The 18468-nt window shown below is 38.4% G+C and overlaps 3 protein-coding genes across 29 annotated transcripts in view; all 3 read left to right on the top strand.

The window, feature by feature from the left end:
* prom1a (prominin 1a) overlaps positions 1-9225 on the top strand; it is a 68746-nt gene extending 59521 nt beyond the window's left edge. For 5 of the 26 annotated variants that reach the window (XM_029441370.1, XM_029441371.1, XM_029441366.1 and 2 more), the window contains 10 exons: positions 60-140; positions 222-290; positions 1049-1138; positions 3085-3200; positions 3878-3901; positions 4312-4380; positions 6501-6594; positions 6777-6827; positions 7388-7420; positions 7709-9225. In XM_029441370.1, coding sequence (XP_029297230.1) covers positions 60-140; positions 222-290; positions 1049-1138; positions 3085-3200; positions 3878-3901; positions 4312-4380; positions 6501-6573 — 522 coding nt within the window. In that variant the 3' untranslated portion in view covers positions 6574-6594; positions 6777-6827; positions 7388-7420; positions 7709-9225. Of the gene's footprint in view, positions 1-59; positions 141-221; positions 291-1048; positions 1139-3084; positions 3201-3554; positions 6595-6776; positions 7425-7708 lie in introns of those variants that run through there. The other 21 variants (XM_029441374.1, XM_029441368.1, XM_029441363.1 and 18 more) reach the window with 19 other exon arrangements.
* A 4320-nt stretch (positions 9226-13545) lies between these two features.
* Positions 13546-14979, top strand: fgfbp2a (fibroblast growth factor binding protein 2a). Of its 2 annotated transcripts, none has more exons than XM_029441794.1 (2): positions 13546-14256; positions 14530-14979. In XM_029441794.1, exon 1 carries the CDS (start codon positions 13604-13606, stop codon positions 14249-14251), a length of 648 nt encoding a protein of 215 aa, XP_029297654.1. In that variant the 5' UTR covers positions 13546-13603; the 3' UTR covers positions 14252-14256; positions 14530-14979. The 2 variants fall into 2 exon arrangements, with proteins under 2 accessions (XP_029297654.1, XP_029297653.1); XM_029441793.1 differs by having other exon boundaries at positions 14487-14979.
* A 544-nt stretch (positions 14980-15523) lies between these two features.
* On the top strand, positions 15524-17145 carry fgfbp1a (fibroblast growth factor binding protein 1a). The gene is made up of 2 exons (XM_029441697.1): positions 15524-15661; positions 16370-17145. Exon 2 carries the CDS (start codon positions 16389-16391, stop codon positions 17031-17033), a length of 645 nt encoding a protein of 214 aa, XP_029297557.1. The 5' UTR covers positions 15524-15661; positions 16370-16388; the 3' UTR covers positions 17034-17145.
* The last annotated feature ends 1323 nt before the right edge of the window (positions 17146-18468 follow it).

The following is an 18468-nucleotide window of genomic DNA, read 5'->3' as shown; positions in this document are numbered from 1 at the left end:
AAAATCTAGGCTCACATTTAAGCATAAACTGATCAAAACCTCTCATTTATTCCCTGCAGAACAAAGTTTTAGCAGTTCTTGATGCCATTGACGCTGCTCAGTACCTCATCTCCCAGAATGCTTCACATTTAATCAATCGGGTAACTCAAGGATCCCTTACTTTGTTTGTATTCTGTTTATAAAACGATCTGTAACTCACATTATGTCTTAATCTTCAACAGGAAACAGGAAAATACACAGCCACCATTGTTGGCTACTTCCATCAATACATAGAATGGGTCAAAACATCCGTAAGTGTTTGTTGACTTATTGAACATTATGTTTTATGTTTGTTTGTTGTTTATTTGCACGTTTTTTAAGAATTAGGTCAGACAGAGGAAAACTAAATACAAATGATAAATACAAATTGTCCTGCAACATGTTGGTACGTTATTGATTTCTGTGAATTCTGTTATAATGTATAATGTAAAAAAGGCACCTATTGAGAATAGCCATTACATTATTATATGCGGTTTTCGCGTCTCACTTTTGCTGCAGTTCTTAAGTGTTGACTTATTTGTTCAGTCTCAATGTTCATTTGGGTCAAAACCGAACACAAGTGGTACACAAAGTTAAGTACTGGAAAAAGAGACCTTTGCATGTTACTTAGAGTCAATATAGAGAAAACGAATATAACAATTACAACCTCTATAAATTTGAGGAATTTGCTTTGTGGCTCATTGGTTTCTGCTGTAGTTAACTTAAGGAATTCAAAACAAAGTGAAAGAACCGCAACAGGAAACATGTTTGAAGCCTGAAGCTATTCTGTCGATCTCAGAGCTGTCAATGGGACATTTTTATTTCAATCGCAATGTTTTTTGTTGTTTTCCGAGAACAGTTAAAGTACAAGGATCTATTGTGCAATGTGCAGGGACACTCTCAACAAGTACTATAGCATGGTAACACAACAGGATTGCATGTTGCATGCATCAAACAGCATCATTTAACATACGGAATAAGAGTTTGATGTATTCTGTTCTGTTCACTGTTTGTATCTCGCTCTCTGCAGTTGGCGTTGGAGGTCGCACCGTGCAAGCCCATCAGCAACATGCTGGACACAGCGGAGATCATTGCTTGCAGTTTTTTGGTTGACTCCATGGTAATGATATCAGGGATTACAGGGAAACAAACTCCATTTAAATATGAGCGGGAATGTGTTTTAAAAAGGTGAGGGCGGTCAGCCGGAGCTCATTGGGGTTGAGTATATCACAATATATTGACTGTAGTATTTGGGTCATATATGCATTACTAATGTGTGCAACAGCAGTCGTCATAGAGTACATGCCACTCAATGTGCCTCAAATCTAATTTATTTATATCGCCCAATATCACAAATTACACATTTGTCTCTTCTTTACAGAATGTAAAGGATACGACACCCTCTGTCCTTAGACCCTCTGTCCTTAGACCCTCTGTCCTTACACCCTCTGTCCTTACACCCTCTGTCCTCCTGTCCTTAGACCCTCTGTCCTTAGAACCTCTGTCCTTAGACCCTCTGTCCTTACACCCTCTGTCCTTACACCCTCTGTCCTTACACTCTCTGTCCATAAACCCTCTGTCCTTACACCCTCTGTCCTTAGACCCTCTGTCCTTAGAACCTCTGTCCTTACACCCTCTGTCCTTACACTCTCTGTCCTTAGACCCTCTGTCCTTAGACCCTCTATCCTTACACCCTCTGTCCTTACACCCTCTGTCCTTAGACCCTCTGTCCTTAGACTCTCTGTCCTTAGAACCTCTGTCCTTAGACCCTCTGTCCTTACACCCTCTGTCCTTACACCCTCTGTCCTTAGACCCTCTGTCCATAAACCCTCTGTCCTTACACCCTCTGTCCTTAGACCCTCTGTCCTTAGAACCTCTGTCCTTACACCCTCTGTCCTTACACTCTCTGTCCTTAGACCCTCTGTCCTTAGAGCCTCTATCTTCAGACCCTCTGTCCTTAGACCCTCTGTCCTTAGACCCTCTGTCTTCAGACCCTCTGTCCTCAGACCCTCTGTCCTTAGACCCTCTGTCCTTAGACCCTCTGTCTTCAGACCCTCTGTCCTCAGACCCTCTGTCCTTAGACCCTCTGTCCTTAGACCCTCTGTCTTCAGACCCTCTGTCCTTAGACCCTCTGTCCTTAGACCCTCTGTCCTTAGACCCTCGCATCGCACAAGGAAATACTTCCTAAAAGAAACCCCATAATTAAAGGGGGAAAAATGTTAGAAACCTCAGGGAGAGCAACTGAGGAGGGATCCCTCTCCCAGGACGGACAGACGTGCAATAGATGTCGTGTGTACAGGATAAACAACATAGTACAAATACAACATTTGACAGAAATGATGTTGTGTTGAAAAAAGAGAATGTTTGGATGAATCCAGGAAAATGTCAAAAAGGCTGTGAAAACAAGGCTTTTCCTCCTTTGTTCTCAAAAAAACAAAACAGTCCCAACCACACGAGCACTGGGTTAGAAGCAGCACTATGTTGACCACGTCCGCCACTGCACACAATTAGAGACGTCTCACAAAGTAGATATTGGCGCGTGCACTTTTCCCCTTTCTACACATCAAAATCTACACCCTGGAAGGAATTTCCCTAAAGTTCTGTGACCCTGAAACAAAACTTTGTTTGCTTACATATTTTTTTCAAATCAAATTATAAAGGTTGACTATACAAAAAGTGTGACTTTTAATAACAGTTTGAAGGGATGCAGCGAACAATTCTTTTTATTATCGATATATATGGACATCATTTTCTCTATAGATCAACTTGGTCTGCAAAATGTCTAGTGAAAAATGCCTGAAGCCCACGGAAACATCTTTCAAATTGCAAGATTGTTTTGTCTAAATAGTCTAAAACCCCAAAATATGTCATTTACAATCACAAAAGACAAAGAAAAGCAGCAAATCCTCACAATTAATAACCTGGAACTAGAGAATATTTGGCATATTTGCTGGGAAAATTACTTCCAGGATGAATGAATAATCAAAATGCTTGTGTATCAATATTCTATCAACCTACTAATTGATTATTGGACTAATTGATTCAGCTGCTTGTGTTCTCCCACAGAACACGTTCTGGATGGGCCTGGGCTGCAGCACTCTCTTCCTGCTCCCCAGCATCATCCTTGCAGTGAAACTAGCCAAGTACTACCGCAGGATGGACACAGAGGATGTTTACGATGAGTGAGTTGCACTTGTTACTCTTGTTACATTGATACTTTATAGAATGAGATAATGATCCGTAAGACAGTTTGTAGTCATGACAATAGATGTTTTACATGCTGTTGATGGTTGCAGGAGTTCCTATTCTGTCTACAGCTTCTTATTTTTTGACCTGCTTTCTGCAAGTAAAATCTAGCTGCAAATCATAATGAGGAATTCACTTACTTAATCATTTGAGTATTGTTTGATAATTTATTTTAGATTTGTTTTGTTTTGACTTTTAGATTCAAAACTAAATAAATAACCTTTCTTTTTGTTGTCAGTAACTGGTTTAATGTTACATTTATTTTCTTCTGCCTTTTCTCTTACTTGTAGTTCCTCTGTTTCTGGGACTTGGCATTTTACTTTGTGATAACCATTTCTACTATTTCCATCTTCCATATCTTTCATTTTATTGTTTCATCCCTCTCTTGTCAAGCACTTGGCACTTTACAAAGAAACATTGACGGTTTATATTTCTTCTTAATGTACCTTTTGTTCACTCATCTAATCACGGCTTTACACAACCAGACGTAATGTCTCGATCAGCGGCGTCTCTCGTCATCTGATCCGTGCTGGGTTGCAACTTTCTGGTGCATTTCCATCGCTAAACATTTCAATAACTTTTTTATGTTGTTGTTTTTTGTGTATCTTTATAGCATTGAGACAATGCCCATGAAAACGTAAGACATTTAATCCACCTCCCTCTCCTTTTCGACTTCTATCACTCTGTGCTTTCTCTGGATCTTGTAAATAGACTTGTTTACTAAATTCTTGGTGCTGGTTTACGTTTTTAAGCTTGGAATTGCTCTTATGAGTGGATGGTGTGGCTTCTTGTCGTGTGCTACCTTTGAAAAGTGTCCCTTACCTTTCTTAAAGGGCTCTTGCAATCATTACCTTACAAGTCCACCTGTTGTTTTGTAAGTTATAGTGTAAATACAACACTATAGTTTATACTCAAAAAATATATCTCTTATCTCTTGAAAGGTTTGACTACTCAAAAAGAAAGCATTTTTACTATAAAACTTTTAATCAGCATGTCTCTCACATTACATTTTTCATCCCTTTTTTGTATACGATATTTTGTTTTCAGTATGGAAATTGGTAATAATGGTTATCATAGTGAGAGCTCACAAGGTATCCCAAATCCTATGATGACAAGGTAAACGTTATTATAATCCTGTTACTGCATGTTATGGGAGGTGGAGGCATGCCTGGGGACGTGGGCCGGACAACAGTGCATGCCTTTGAGGGAGTTGATTCATTACGCATGCACGTGTCAGTTAATTGAACAATAACGAGACAGCTGAAGTAATGGTAGCTTCAAAAAGTACTTTTAACAGATTTGTCAAGGAATTTCAAAGAATAATTTTACAATTTGGGAAATATGCATATTCACTTTTGTTATGTACGGAGTTAGAGCCAAGAGGCAACTAGTTCAGTTTACCATAAAGACTTGAAGCAGGGGAAACAACTAGTCTGGCTTTCTAAAATACCAACATCTCTAAAGCTCACATATGATTGTGTTGTCCTGTTGTTCGTCAAGACGATGTTTCAGCACAAACCTTTACCCCTAAAAACATAAACTGTTGGGTTTTTTCCCCAGAGGATAAATCCCGCTGACTTTGATGATCCTCTGACATTTCATCCAGCGCCACCATGAGGTTCACATTTGTGGTTTTTAGTGAAATTTGGTGCCCTCAGTATAAAGCGTACAGACTTTGGTGATCGTCTGACTGTTCATCCAGCGCCATCATCAGGACTCTTTAATTTGTCTAATACTGATGGGAGCCTCAGCTGCATTTTGGTTTTATTGCTAATTAGCAAATGTTAGCACGCTAACACACTAAACTAAGATGTGAACATGCGAAACATCAGCATGTTAGCATGTTAGCATGTTAGTATTTAGCTCAGATACAGCCTCATACAGCTGTTAGCATGGCTGTGGACTCTTGATTGTATTTCTATTTGTTTATTGATTAAACAAACAAGACATAACTTCTTAATTAGTAAGCTCTGGAAGTGCTGGTGATATAGTCCTGCTCATATTTGTTATCTTTGGAGAGAGCCGGGCTATCTTGTACCTCTTTATGCTAAGCTAAACTAGCCATGTCTGTTATTATTTAACGGACAGAAATGAAATTAGAGTGACTTGCTGGAGAAGATTCTTGTCATGTTAATATTTGTACTACCATTACATCTCTCTATCTTACTTCAAATTGTTCTGCTGTGTGGTTTTGGGGGAATCTACTAACCTACTGCATGCTCTGAGATGTTCATGTGGAATGAAAAGTCTTCCTGTTTCTTCTCATTCAGAGTCAGCCAAAATCCAACGAATGTACACCTGATCATTTTGTTCAGAGAGAGGCAAGCATGTCAAGCTTTGGTGTGATGCTGCGAATGCTGCTCCTTTTCTTCTAAACCTAACAAAACGTCTAACTGCATGTTGTGTATTTTGAAGTTGCATTTGGACAAGGATGCGTTTGACAGACAACCTACTGTAACAGAAGCTATAGGAAGAGAGCAAAACAGCTTGACCAAATGTCTTAGCTTCCAGTATCTTCATCTTTTAAACTCATTCCACTTATTGAACTTGTCTTCTACATGTGAGTGGAGTTTCATTCCAAAAAGCAGCTAGCCTGTTTGTGAGCAAATGCTGGAAAGTAAAAATGTTTTATTTTCCATTTAGTCGTCTTTACTTGTAAAACAGAAGATTTTCAAAGATATAAATCTAAATATGGAGTTATTAACTTCTATATTTTTCTTTAAATGTGTTGGAATGAAACTTACAAATCACTATCCAAACATCCAGCCAGCATCTATGACCTCTGTTGACCTTTACCAACAAACAGTCGCGACTGAAATGCTGACACTTCACCCTCCAGCTACTCTTCAAACCATGTTAACCTGGAAAGTGACACAAGCAATAAAGTCACATTTACACGACTGGAGTGTGTGAATACAATTTAGAGATAGAGAAATCTCAGATCCTGGTGAAATAATCCTTTCGTCACTCGTATTGATCAACAACCCCATTAAACCTCATTAATAAGATTGTTATTTTATTCTTTCAGACAGTACAACCTCTTACTTATTGCCCCTTTAAGTGAGCAGGAAGTCAATCCACCTTAATGTTGATGAAGCTGTTCTGCTCTCCGCCTTGTGAACCGCTTGTCCTGCTTCTCTTTGCCCAGTAACAGAAGAGAAGCAGCGGTTGTTGAGTTTGTCCCTGTGGCTGTTAATGTTTTTCCCTGTGTGTGTTTGTGTGTGTTCCTGGGCCAGTAGCATCCCTACTTATGACACTATGAACAGGTTCCCGCGGGCCTCGGCTCCTCCGAGGCACATCGACTGGTGACAGAGAGCCGGCTCCTGAAAGGTAGAGAAAACCTGCACGTCAGACCTCTGTTTCTCTAACACTATTTCATTTAATTCCTTCTTTCCAATCTTGAATCTTTCTTTTGCACAGCTGTCGTCACCACGCCATCTATCTCCTCTGTTTTAAATCTTATTTCTTTGTATTTCTTCCTCTAACCAAAACTCTTTAACAATTCTTTACAGCTTTTTTTAGTGCTTTTCTGCCCATAGTGACCTTGCAGGAAAACCCCCATGGTGAGAATCGCTCATTTTAGAATCAGTAATGAACCTTAAATGTCTAAACGGTATTTATGTCTGACTACTTGTGACTGCTTAGTCAGTGTGCTGTGGAGGAGAGGCGCTGAACGTGCTCCTGTTTTGCCTTGTTTCATGCTTATTGAGAATAACAATATTTGCTTCTAAAAACAGCATCTTTTACAAAACAGTGAGGGTGTTTTTAAATATACTTTGTGGTTGTAGTTCACATACTGTCAAGGTTTCTCCCAAACATGTTTGGAATATAGATTTTAATATGTGGAGGGAGATGCATTATTCCCAGAGGACAGCAGGTTGTATAAGACTACTATAACAATATTTATATTTCTTCAGTATCAAAAAGCACCACACAGTCATTGAACCCTCCATGGAGCTTCATTAAATTCTCATCTGACTGCACTCTTGTGTCTGTTATTTCAAAAACCGTCCAGAGCTGCATTAATCTCCTGGGCCTATAAAAAGTAAAAGGCAATGCAGTATGTGTTGAACCTTTCACGAAATACATTTAAATCATTTTTATTCAATGTTTGTCTTCCCAGTGCCACCAGAAACTGGAACTAAAGTACACCACAGTAAGTAAGTCCGACATTTTAAATTGAAGCCATTTAGTTGAATCTGTTGCAAACGATACAACAGCAGAATGAGTTTCCTGCATCGATAGTAGTGAATACAATGGTTCAGGAGCTTATGTGATGTTTCTGTGTATTTAGCCGACAGTATTATATTATGTAAGAGAGTATTGACACAAAGAGAGCTAAGAAAAGTTGTACTTCCTTAACTGGTACAAAACTGGAGCAATGTTCAGATATATTTGGTGTATTTTGAGTTTACTCATTTCTTTTGTTCCATCTATTCTCAAGCCGTTTGTTTCACGAGGCCTCGGACCAGAAGAAGCTCGATAAAAGCTGGTTTCTTTACAACAGAAGAACACACAAAGCCCTTTAGGTGTTCTGTTTTTTTTAATCTTTAGAGATCAACTCAACCTCCTCAATCTGGCAGATCACAGCCTACAGTTACCTGCTCCCCCTCCAAGAGACTCTGCCTGCAGGATATCAAACTCTTCTCCCTCAGCATCAATCTGAGCCAGGCTTGTTCTGCATTTTTTTTCAAAGGACTGCTGTGTCTGCGTTTACATTTGTTCAGACACAAAACCAAGCTGAAAAACACATTCAGCAAGAGGACATGACAATAACTGTGATGCCTGTTATATTGATGTACTTGTTTGTGCTGAAAGGTCACACAAAGGTCATGGCACGCTGCTAGACGACACTTTTTCTCCTGCACTTAGAATATCACATTCAACAGACGCTAATACTAAAAGTAGAACAGTCTGTTATTTCATGTGCAAGGAAAGGTGCAAATTAATATGAGATTCAATGTGTTAAAAAAACCCTGTTTTGTTGAGCACTTCCTTTTTAACTGCAGCATATGTGTTTCTTAATGACTGCGAACTGGATGATTTGAACAAGTGGTAAAAACACAGACAGGTCAGTCCCAGGTGGATTTTTGTGATTAATATGAAGAATTTTAGCATGACTTTTAAAACAATGTTTACAATATTACAAAACATCCAGACACCTTTGCTGGTTTTTGTGCGAATTGCAAATGACAGGTTGCCTTTCAGAAGTATGTTTCACGCAGTTTTATTTTTTTACAGATATGCTCCTTCTCATAGGAAGAAATCCACCCACAGATGCTTTTACACTGTTCAAAATCAGCGATCTGTCATGTTATTTTGAGGCATCGCTTATAAAATCGACTCTTTACTTAAGCTTTTTTAGCATACCCGTGTCGTCTACGATTCAGCCAGGTTAGATGTCAATATTATGTCTGCTTCTTTTTAGATATTTCTAAATAATGAAGACTGAACAAACTCTTTGCACCAAATCCTGACTACATTTTAAGCCAGTAGTTCCCATTTTGTTTGTCTGGTTAGACTTTACAGTTCAGCAATTCATAGTTACAGCCCTTCCTCACAAGTTGTATGTCAATGAGTAGTAAGACGTTTAACCAAAGAGGGATTTCCCCTGCACAGATTCATTCATTTTAATAGTTTTTAACTCCTAAATGCTTAAAAGATATCAAGTATAAGATCTTTTTTTTTTTCCTGTCTTGTTAATCATCTCGGGACCCCTCTGTTTTATCTTGGAACCATTTAGGGAGCCTCACCCTGAGGTTTGGTACCACTGGTTTGAGCATTTATCACCAAACAACAAATTGACAAAAAATAAATTAAGATTAAGAGTTGATGAAACCATCTTTTTAATGGTCACACATGCAGAGCACACAGTGAAATTTGTTCTCTGCTTTTAACCCATCCTTGTACCAGGAGTCTAGTACTAGGAGCAGTGGGCAGCTCATAGGACAATGGGAGCGAGGGGGGAAGGGGGATGTCTGGTGCCTTGCTCAAGGGCACCACTGCAGGGCAGGAGGTGAACTGGGACCTCTCCAAGTAGCAGTCACACTCCATTTTTTAGGTCTGGTCAGTGACTTGAACCAGCAACCCTACGGCTCACCATCCAAGCCCCTACTGCCTGAGCCACTGCCGGACAAATGCATCACTAAATATAATTTAACCGACAGTGTAAGCATTTGAGGTGGATTTTCCCTTTTAATTCACATGAAGTCAGAGCATAACTTCTTAATATATCACACACTATGACTAAGTGTCAGGCTTATAGATTGTTCCCTAGCTGATTAATTGATTAACAAGCTATCATGTTGAGCTCACTAACATGAGATTTGTACTGAGATCTTTCTTGCTTTCATAGTGATGATACGTTTAAAGTGGAGAAATACTTTCTCAAGCCAAATTGTTTTTTCTTACTGTAGGTCTCAGGTCTTTAGTGATCAATTACGTGCTTATTTTGTTTCTGCTTTTTAAAACCCTGCAGTAGCTATGGATACATTTACAAAACTATATGGAACGAGTGAATGTATTCAAGAGCTATTTTTTTTATTTTGTATAACTTGCTGATGTTGGCTGAGAAATATGCTGAAGTCGTATCGCTAAATGCACTGGGCTAGCCAATCCAGTCGTCCCACCCACCTCGCCTCAATGTTTACAGGTTACATTTAGACAATCCATTCATGGGACAATTCAATTAGTAGAAAACCAGCAGAACGCTTTATGGTTTACACAGTTGGTGATGTTGATGCACACTGTAGACAAAATAATGTCCATCTTAACGTTGAGAGTTTGAATTGTTCATGTCTAGCTACTTGTATAAGGTAACATTACCACAGCAGAATAAACAAGCGTACAGTAACAGCCTTACAGTACCAAACGTAAGAGTTTAAAGTACTAAAGATATGATTTTACGTTTAATAAAGTAAAGAAAAACTGAAAAACATTGAATAAATGAGTACATTTAAATATTTGTACTGTATTTTAATGATTTTAGGAAAGAACAAAACCTTTAAAAGATTAGCATAAAAACTACAGAAAATATTTAATCTAAAACAAACTAATTAATGTCATGAATCAAAAGAAATAAGTTTCATAATTTTGGATAAAAGTGACCACACAAAAATACTTATTAGGTTAGTTAGCTAGTAGCTACAGCTAGCTAACTTTCTTGTTAGCTAGCTACTAGCTACTACGCATACACTACTGTATGCGTAGTAGCTAGTAGCTACAGCTAGCTAACTTTCTTGTTAGCTAGCTACACTAGCTACTAGCTACTACGCATACACTACTGTATGCATAGTAGCTAGTAGCTACAGCTAGCTAACTTTCTTGTTAGCTAGCTACACTAGCTACTAGCTACTACGCATACACTACTGTATGCGTAGTAATAGACATACGCAGTCTTATTCTGATGTAAATTAAAAATGGCTTTAGTTAGCTGATAGTTGTTTACTTGTTTCTTTTTTAAGATGGACATTTTTGAAGTATCAGTGTGCTCACTTTGACAGGACTATCATTCTTGTCCGCTACAGACTGGATGTGACCCATCTTGAGAGAAAAACGGTCCGATTTTACTTTAAGTGCTTAAACTAGATATCGTGTATCCAACCCTTCAGGGCAGATACATCAGTTACTGGTTTGAACTGCGATGCTCCAAAGTTGGGCACTGATGGAGCCACTGAAGAGGAACTTTTTATGTGGTGGTGAAAGAGAGTGTATAAATTGTGAATAAACTTTGAAACTCAATCTATTGTTGTCACTTTTTCCAGGTTTTTTAAAAACATTTTAGGGCCTAAGATTCTAAGAACGCCGAATAGGTTCTGTCATTATAACAACAGTGTCTTCAATAGGCATGAATTTTTGCATAACATGCTATTAAATTTAATTTGGGCAAATATTTAAATTTAATCCGAAATAAAAGACAAATTGAAGAATTTTGTTATTTAGGGTAAAGCAAAAACAAAACAAACATCATAGCACACATGAAGAATAGCAAGAATGGACAACTGTATATTTAACTGTATAAATAAATAAAAGTGAAAAGCTACTGAGAGTAATTGTATGATAGTTGTTCATGTCTGTTCATCTCAAAACTAATTTAATTTAAAATGCTGTGGTGGTAGAAGTACTAATATTCCGTTACAAGTATAAGTCATGCATGTAAAATGTTACGTAAAAGTATAGGCTACATTAAGTACCTAAAGTAAAAGTACTAATTTTGCAAAATGGTCCCATTCAGAATAATGTGTTCACAAATATTTAATTGAATTATGATTCAATAAAATATGTTTTACACTTTAATATTGCAGTAAATGTGGTGCTAATTTAAATCTATTTATACATTTGGGTTAGCTGGGTAGCTTGTGAACTTCCCCTGAGGAGTCAATAAAGTTATTGATATCATTATATCATAATGTATTTGTTAATTATATATTTTGTATTTTTACAACAAAATTGGTGATGTAAAAAGTACAATATTTGCCTCCATGAGTATAAGTATAAAGTAGCAGGAAATAGAAATATTTGAGTATCGGAAGATTATACTAAAGTACAATATTTGATTAAATGCACTTAGTTACATTTCAGCACTGTAAACATGAGACACATTGCTCATAGTGTATTTTTAAACTTTAACACAAGCCTGCACATTCTTCTGTGGTGCTGCCATTGCTACCCAGAGCCCACTTTTTGCGTTACTGGTCAGCTATTTTCAATAGGAGATGATTATCTTCTTCCATAGGCTTCGTTCTGAGGTTTTCTCAGGCACCAAACAGTATGTGAATAAACACCACCAGCAAAACCACCAGCCGACTCATTCCTACTTCTTAGTGGGCTTGTGTAAAAGACAGATGAGAACAAACGTTCAAAAACAGAAGCAGTGGTTCCGAGAAAATGTGTGTGTTTACTTGTACATCAAACACAAACGGTTATTTCCGTTGTACATTACTGTATGCACAATCCATCTTTAGCTTGACGGGTAGAGCCATACACTACACCACAACAGCAAGAGCTCCAATGCTTCAATAGTATGTACTTTAAGGGGCACTGGAGAGAAGTATCCACAAATTAAAATGCATAATACTGTCATGAGGAAAATCCATGTTGCGAGCCAGCAAAGAAAATGCTACATATTACACTATATTATAGTTTTAATTTTATTTATCTGCTTTTTAATGGAGCTCCACATACACACATATATATATTATATATGTCCTTTATTTTGATTTAATTACATTTTTTTATTGTTATTTCCTGGCTAATAAGTGTTTTGTCCCTTTTGCTGTACTGAACTGAATATCATGCACACCAGCGGACAGCAGACTTTACATGAGATTCTTGCATCGGACAGAGTACCGGTGAATATGCTGTAATCTCAGGGGAACACTAACACTCAGGGAGTAGAGAAGTGAAGCGTTTCATGAGATACAATGCTGATTTTGTGTTTAGAAAAAGATGGGAGCTTAAAAATGTCATATTCGTATTGGAAAGAAGGAATGTACTTTAACACAATTTTGAGGTATTTGTATTTTATGCTACTTTATACTTGTACTTGTACATTTCAGAAGGAAATATTGTCCTTGTAACCTTGTAAATGATACATTTATAAAATATGATACTGGTAAACTATATAGGGTAAACTATCCAACAGTAAATAAAGTAGTGTACCTTTACTATTTCTTGAATGAATCTACCCCACCCCATAACCATGTCCCGGACTTGTACAGGCATTTCTTGTTCCTTCTTAATTGACCAAATTACTTTTACAACGCTCCACACTGAACTTAGCCTTGTGGGACTTCTACTCACGTTTCTTTGTGGTTGTGCAGTCTGATGGTGAGTATATTTGGGAGGGAAATGATAGGCTACGCTTGGTTGTGAGCTCCAACTGCCTTTTAAAACAAGCAAGAACTTGAGGGCTTCGGGAGGCTCGTTTACATCAGTGCGCTCCCAGACATACTGCATTTATTTCTAATTGAGATGTACTCAGCAGACACCGGAGAATTATCGAAAACTATGACGTGTGCATGATTATATAAACCCTCTGGCAACAGAAACATGTCAATTGACATAATGTTGTTATTCATAATGTGGGACAGTTTGTACTTTTATTATAGACCAGAAGACCTTGATAATCATGAGCATCACTGTAAACGTATTGTGGCCCTTGCTCCAGATATCTGATGTAGTCTCTGCTCTCCTCCTCCTCCTGTATAAGTTTAGTTTGGACTGGTTTTTTTGTAACATGAATTCCTTCCTTGTTTGCTAAGCCAATAAATAGCAGGAGGGAACCTCAGCTCGCACAGTGCCACTCTCCTCCTCTTACAATCAGCATCTCTTGAACACCATGTGGACTCAGGTCGGTGCTCTGCTGCTACTGCTCGCCTGCTGCCTTTGGTCGGCCGAGGCTCAGACGGACAACACACAAAGCATCTGGGATAATCCCATCAAATTCAACACCAAGGGCAAGGACACGTGCACCATGATCATCACCGGTCAAGGGGAATACACCAGGCTGAGGCTGTCGTGCCAGAGCAGCAAGCGTTCCTACTGGTGTGAATACATTGGCAGGCCTTACACCTGCAGCACCTACAACAAAAACCCTCGTCACTACTTCGTCCAGATGATGTGGGGCCTCAGAAAGCTCAACAACGCCTGCCTGGCGCCAAGGCAGATCAAACCTCACATGTGCAGGAAGGCAACTGATGAATCTCAAATGAACTTCTCATCGGCTTCCTTCTCCCGGACATCACCAGAGGCTACATCTAGGGCAAGACCAGCAGCACAACCTCAACCTCGTCCTGGGCCCGTAAGACCTGATCCTGCAAGGCAACCCATTCGAGTCCCACAACGAGTACAGACCACACCGAGAGCCAGTCCGCAAACAGCGACGCCTCCTGTGCAGAGCAAGGCTAAGAGGATGGCTCAGCAGTACTGCTGGAGGTCACTTCAAGGCATCTGCTCCTACTTCATCGGCTTGTTTCGGAAAAACTGAGGAAGGTAAGCAGCACTATCCTAGGCCTCTTCATCACCACACAACTTTTATTACGTTGTTTTATGACAACTCTGAGTACTGTGTTGGAAATTAGAATCACGTGTATTTAAATTTAAAGTTTGCCTCCAGCTCTAACTTGTAAAATGTAAACTTTATTTTGTTCCTTTCTCTAAATATTTCTGATGCAAATAATTTACAACTTTATATTCATTTCGCCCCTCTGTTACATTCACAGATTTACAATTCTAATGAAGATAAATTCTGACGTCTGATTATAGCGGCCCTTGGAGGGAAATTCCAGACCAGCAGCGTGGTCGTACATTGTAGAAGAACCGTAGCGCTCTCTTCAGGTGAAGAGATGTTACTGCAGGATTTCTCTGGGAACCTTGCATGCATCATCTTCCGAATGACATGGCTTGGAAACTACCTATATTAATTGTGTAACAACAAATAAAGTGGACTATGAAACATAAGTATGAAATACAAAGTACTACTAGAATGTTTCTGCAGCTGCACAAACCTTTACAACAATATACGGGCGTCGGACAAGAAAGACAGACATTTTTACTGGTGTCACTTATTTGTATTAATGTATGTTTAATTGTGTATCACTTAATATAACATTGTTGGGAAATACAAAAGGTAGTGATTCCTGTACTGGTGTATTTGACAGAACTATATGATGAATGTGAAACTGATTTGATCAAATAAAGAAAACATATTCTCAATTATTCTGTGTTGATCAAATTGCTTTTATTGCTCATTCTTGTCCTGCAGATGTATTTATTGAGATTTGATAGCAAATGAGCAGCGATATTGAAATCAACTGCTGTATAATATCATTATGTCTTAAAAGGTTTCCATCATACTCATCATGAAATAGTGATACTTCCTCTGATCATGAGGTGACGCTGTTGATTCAGGTAAACTGACCACCGAGTTCAAACCAGTGACTCCTGCAGGGACATCTGGCTTTCAAGATATTTCATTTTATCTTTGGTACACTGTACTAACAGACGGTGCATTTACAGTTCGTAAAGATTTAAAGTAATTTGCATTTGTTTGAAATGAACGTTTTAAAAGTTAAGTTATCGTAAAAAGCAGGTGGAACTTCTTAAAGCAGGCAGCACAATCTACCAAAACACACAGTCTATTTCACAGGCAGTAATCTGACTCAAAATATGTCTGAAAGACTGTGTGTGTGTGTGTGTGTGTGTGTGTGTGTGTGTGTGTGTGTGTGTGTGTGTGTGTGTGTGTGTGTGTGTGTGTGTGTGTGTGTGTGTGTGTGGAGGGGAGGGCTGATTCTGCAGCAGCGTACTGTAGCTGCAGATACGAGGAGTAAAGGCAACCCTCAGCTCTCAAGTGTCAGGTGTAGAGACTGCAAAGCAAAGTTTACTCTGAAAACTTCAGGTAAGTTAAGTCATCGCTGTTTCATCTGGGCTCACTCTGCAATGATCCCTGGATACTTAAGACTTTGGTATTAGTATAGTATTAGGTCTTAGTGTGTTTGCGTGTGTGTGTTGTGGCTGCTACCTTTATTATAATATATTAGCTTAATGTTCTTATAACATTTCTACAGTGATTTAAAAGGCTCTATATCGTAATTGACTAATTGAAAAGAATGTGCTCTTGCATTTGGAGTAGTTGCATTGTAGTATTGTCATTTGACGGTCTGTACTATTACTACATTCATGTCACACGTTACTCCTATTGTTTAATCTTTAAAATACAAGATCGGCCTTTTATTAAATTGCTTTGGGGCTATTTATTAATAAATCTTATTGCACTGTAACTTTTTATTCCTCTTTTTTATTCTGATACATTCCTTCATAGCTTATGTTTATTTTCCATTTTATTTCATTAATTTAAAATCCAATTTATATGTGACTTTTTATATTACCTCGTATTTCTTTTATGTTTTGCCTTAACGCATTTTTATGTCTTAAAGTGAAGCACTTTAAATTGATTTAAAAGATGCTATTCTAAAAGAAATTGCTTTGGAAAACTAGTTCTTTCCATCTAAAACAGGTCTAATAGGAGATTATAATGGTTCTTTTTAAGAAGGGAAATGAAAGGGATTTGAGGTCAGATATCTTGATCCTATTTATCCTCTTGCAGGGTGTTTTGTGCTGGTTTCATGGCTCTCCTTACCAATGTCGCCATCCTGCTGGTCCTGGCTTGTATTTCCCATCACCTGATGTTGAGCAGCTGCCAGAAGAGCAATGGACGGCGGGGAAGAGGGGTGGACAGAGGACAACACAAGGTCAAGCCAGGGGAGAAGGTGAGCCGCCAAACCAAATATGTCTCTGCACAGCCTATTAAGGGCAAAATGGTAACCAAAGACAAGTCCGAGTGCACCTGGGCAGCCACAGGTGAGGACACCTTCATCCTCGGTGTCACCTGTAAGCAGGGGGGCAGGACCTTCAGCTGTGAATATGTCGCCACACCAACCGTCTGTCCCCAGTATGCGTCAAATGTCAAACTTTACTGGAAGCAAATCACCAGGGCGTTGAAGAAGCAAAAGACTTTGTGCCAGGACAGTAGTGCGTTGGTGAGGGCGGGTGTGTGCAGAAGAGCTGCCAGAGATGCTCATTTCAGACTCCATAACACTCGGAGCAAGACTGACCCGCATCCTGCCCCGCATCCTGCCCCACGGCCTGCAACCAGAGCTCTCAAATCCTGCAAACCTGGTCACAAGAAGCTGGCTGAGGAGCAATGTACCGACTCCTGGTCGAGTTTTTGCACATTCTTTTTTACTATGGTGCAGGATGATGATTGCTGAGTGAAGAATCTCAGGTTAATACTTGTTGTGTCTTAGATTCATTATAGATAGAAGTATTTCTCCACATTGTTGATTCTACCACTCAATAAACACTTTTTTATCTATTCTTTAATGTATGCTCCATGATGTGTTAATATGGGAGAAATCTACTATTATTAACAAATGTATATTTATAATAACTTTGATAATTCCCTCTTGTGTAGCTACATGCACTATGCAAGCACAGTCCCTCTCTATTTTTGTTTATAAGCACATAAAAAAGCATTTGTTTTCCACCATACCCATTCACTCTTCATTCAAAAAACCTACTTCAACCAGAGAACCCTGTCTTATCCTTTACAGCTGCAACGATTTGTAGACTAATCCGTTCGTCAATCGATGAATCTTTCAAGTAAAAGTGGCAGAAAATGCTTTTTTCAGCCTCTCAAATATGTAGATTTATCGCTTTTCTGCTTTATATCATATTAAACTGAATATCTTTGGGGTTTGGACTGAGAAAATAAGACATTTAAAGAAATCAGCTCGGCCTTTGAGAAACTGGGATAGACATTATTCACTATATTCTCACAGTTTGTAGACCAAACTATTAATCATTGTTGCTAAACTTTTGTTAGCAGCCGCAATTTACTGTGGTAATAACTTGCTTTTTAAGAAGATACTTTATTGGCCCCTCTTGTAGACACACTTCATGTATTTTCATATAAAAAGGCATTTGCTTACAATGACACTCGTTCATACTTCATTCAAAAAACCTACTTATACAACCAAACCTTAGCGTCTTGTCCTCTTCTTCAAACATGTGTGCACGATCCTGCTGAAGGTATTTGCCAGGAGATTAGGAGTTTGAGCATGTTGGGTATTGACACAGTAATTTAACCAGAGGGAGTTTGATTTGTTAGAAAGCCTTGGCCTGCATACTTTGGCACTGACAAGCCTCTGAATCCAAACATGCTCAACTTGCAAAATGAAAGTCATGAGCAGCAGGGTCTTAGATCAGATGATACTAACAACAAAAGATATTTCTCAGATTAAACTGAAGACACATTATGTTTGGCATAATGGGAACCTTTCCACTGCATTTCAAATTACAGAACATTTGAGTTGGTTGTAACAATAATACTTAATGTTGTAATATGTCGTCAGCTAAATGTAGTAAATGTATTAAGTGTTCATATAGGATATAGTATTATCCTATAATTGTATAATTGAAGCACGACAAGTAAAAGTACACATTTTGTATATCAATATCATAATTGATTTGTTGATTATATGTTGTATTATTAATCTGAATATGGAAAGTAACTAAAGTTATCAAATAAATATTGTTGCATAAAAAGTACAATATTTACTTTATTTTTAACATCAGACTTGTTTGTTACCCGAGAGGTTTCCTCAGTAAATACGTGATTCAGCAATACTGTTGATAATTTGATGT

Source organism: Cottoperca gobio, chromosome 10 (assembly GCF_900634415.1).
Source record: "Cottoperca gobio chromosome 10, fCotGob3.1, whole genome shotgun sequence".
Lineage (NCBI taxonomy): Eukaryota > Metazoa > Chordata > Actinopteri > Perciformes > Bovichtidae > Cottoperca > Cottoperca gobio.
This window is presented reverse-complemented; position numbering and strand designations above follow the sequence as displayed.

Coding starts and splice junctions, on each gene's coding strand:
- fgfbp2a (XM_029441794.1), top strand. CDS start 13,604: ATGTGGACTCAGGTCGGTGCTCTGCTGCTACTGCTCGCCTGCTGCCTT.
- fgfbp1a (XM_029441697.1), top strand. CDS start 16,389: ATGGCTCTCCTTACCAATGTCGCCATCCTGCTGGTCCTGGCTTGTATT.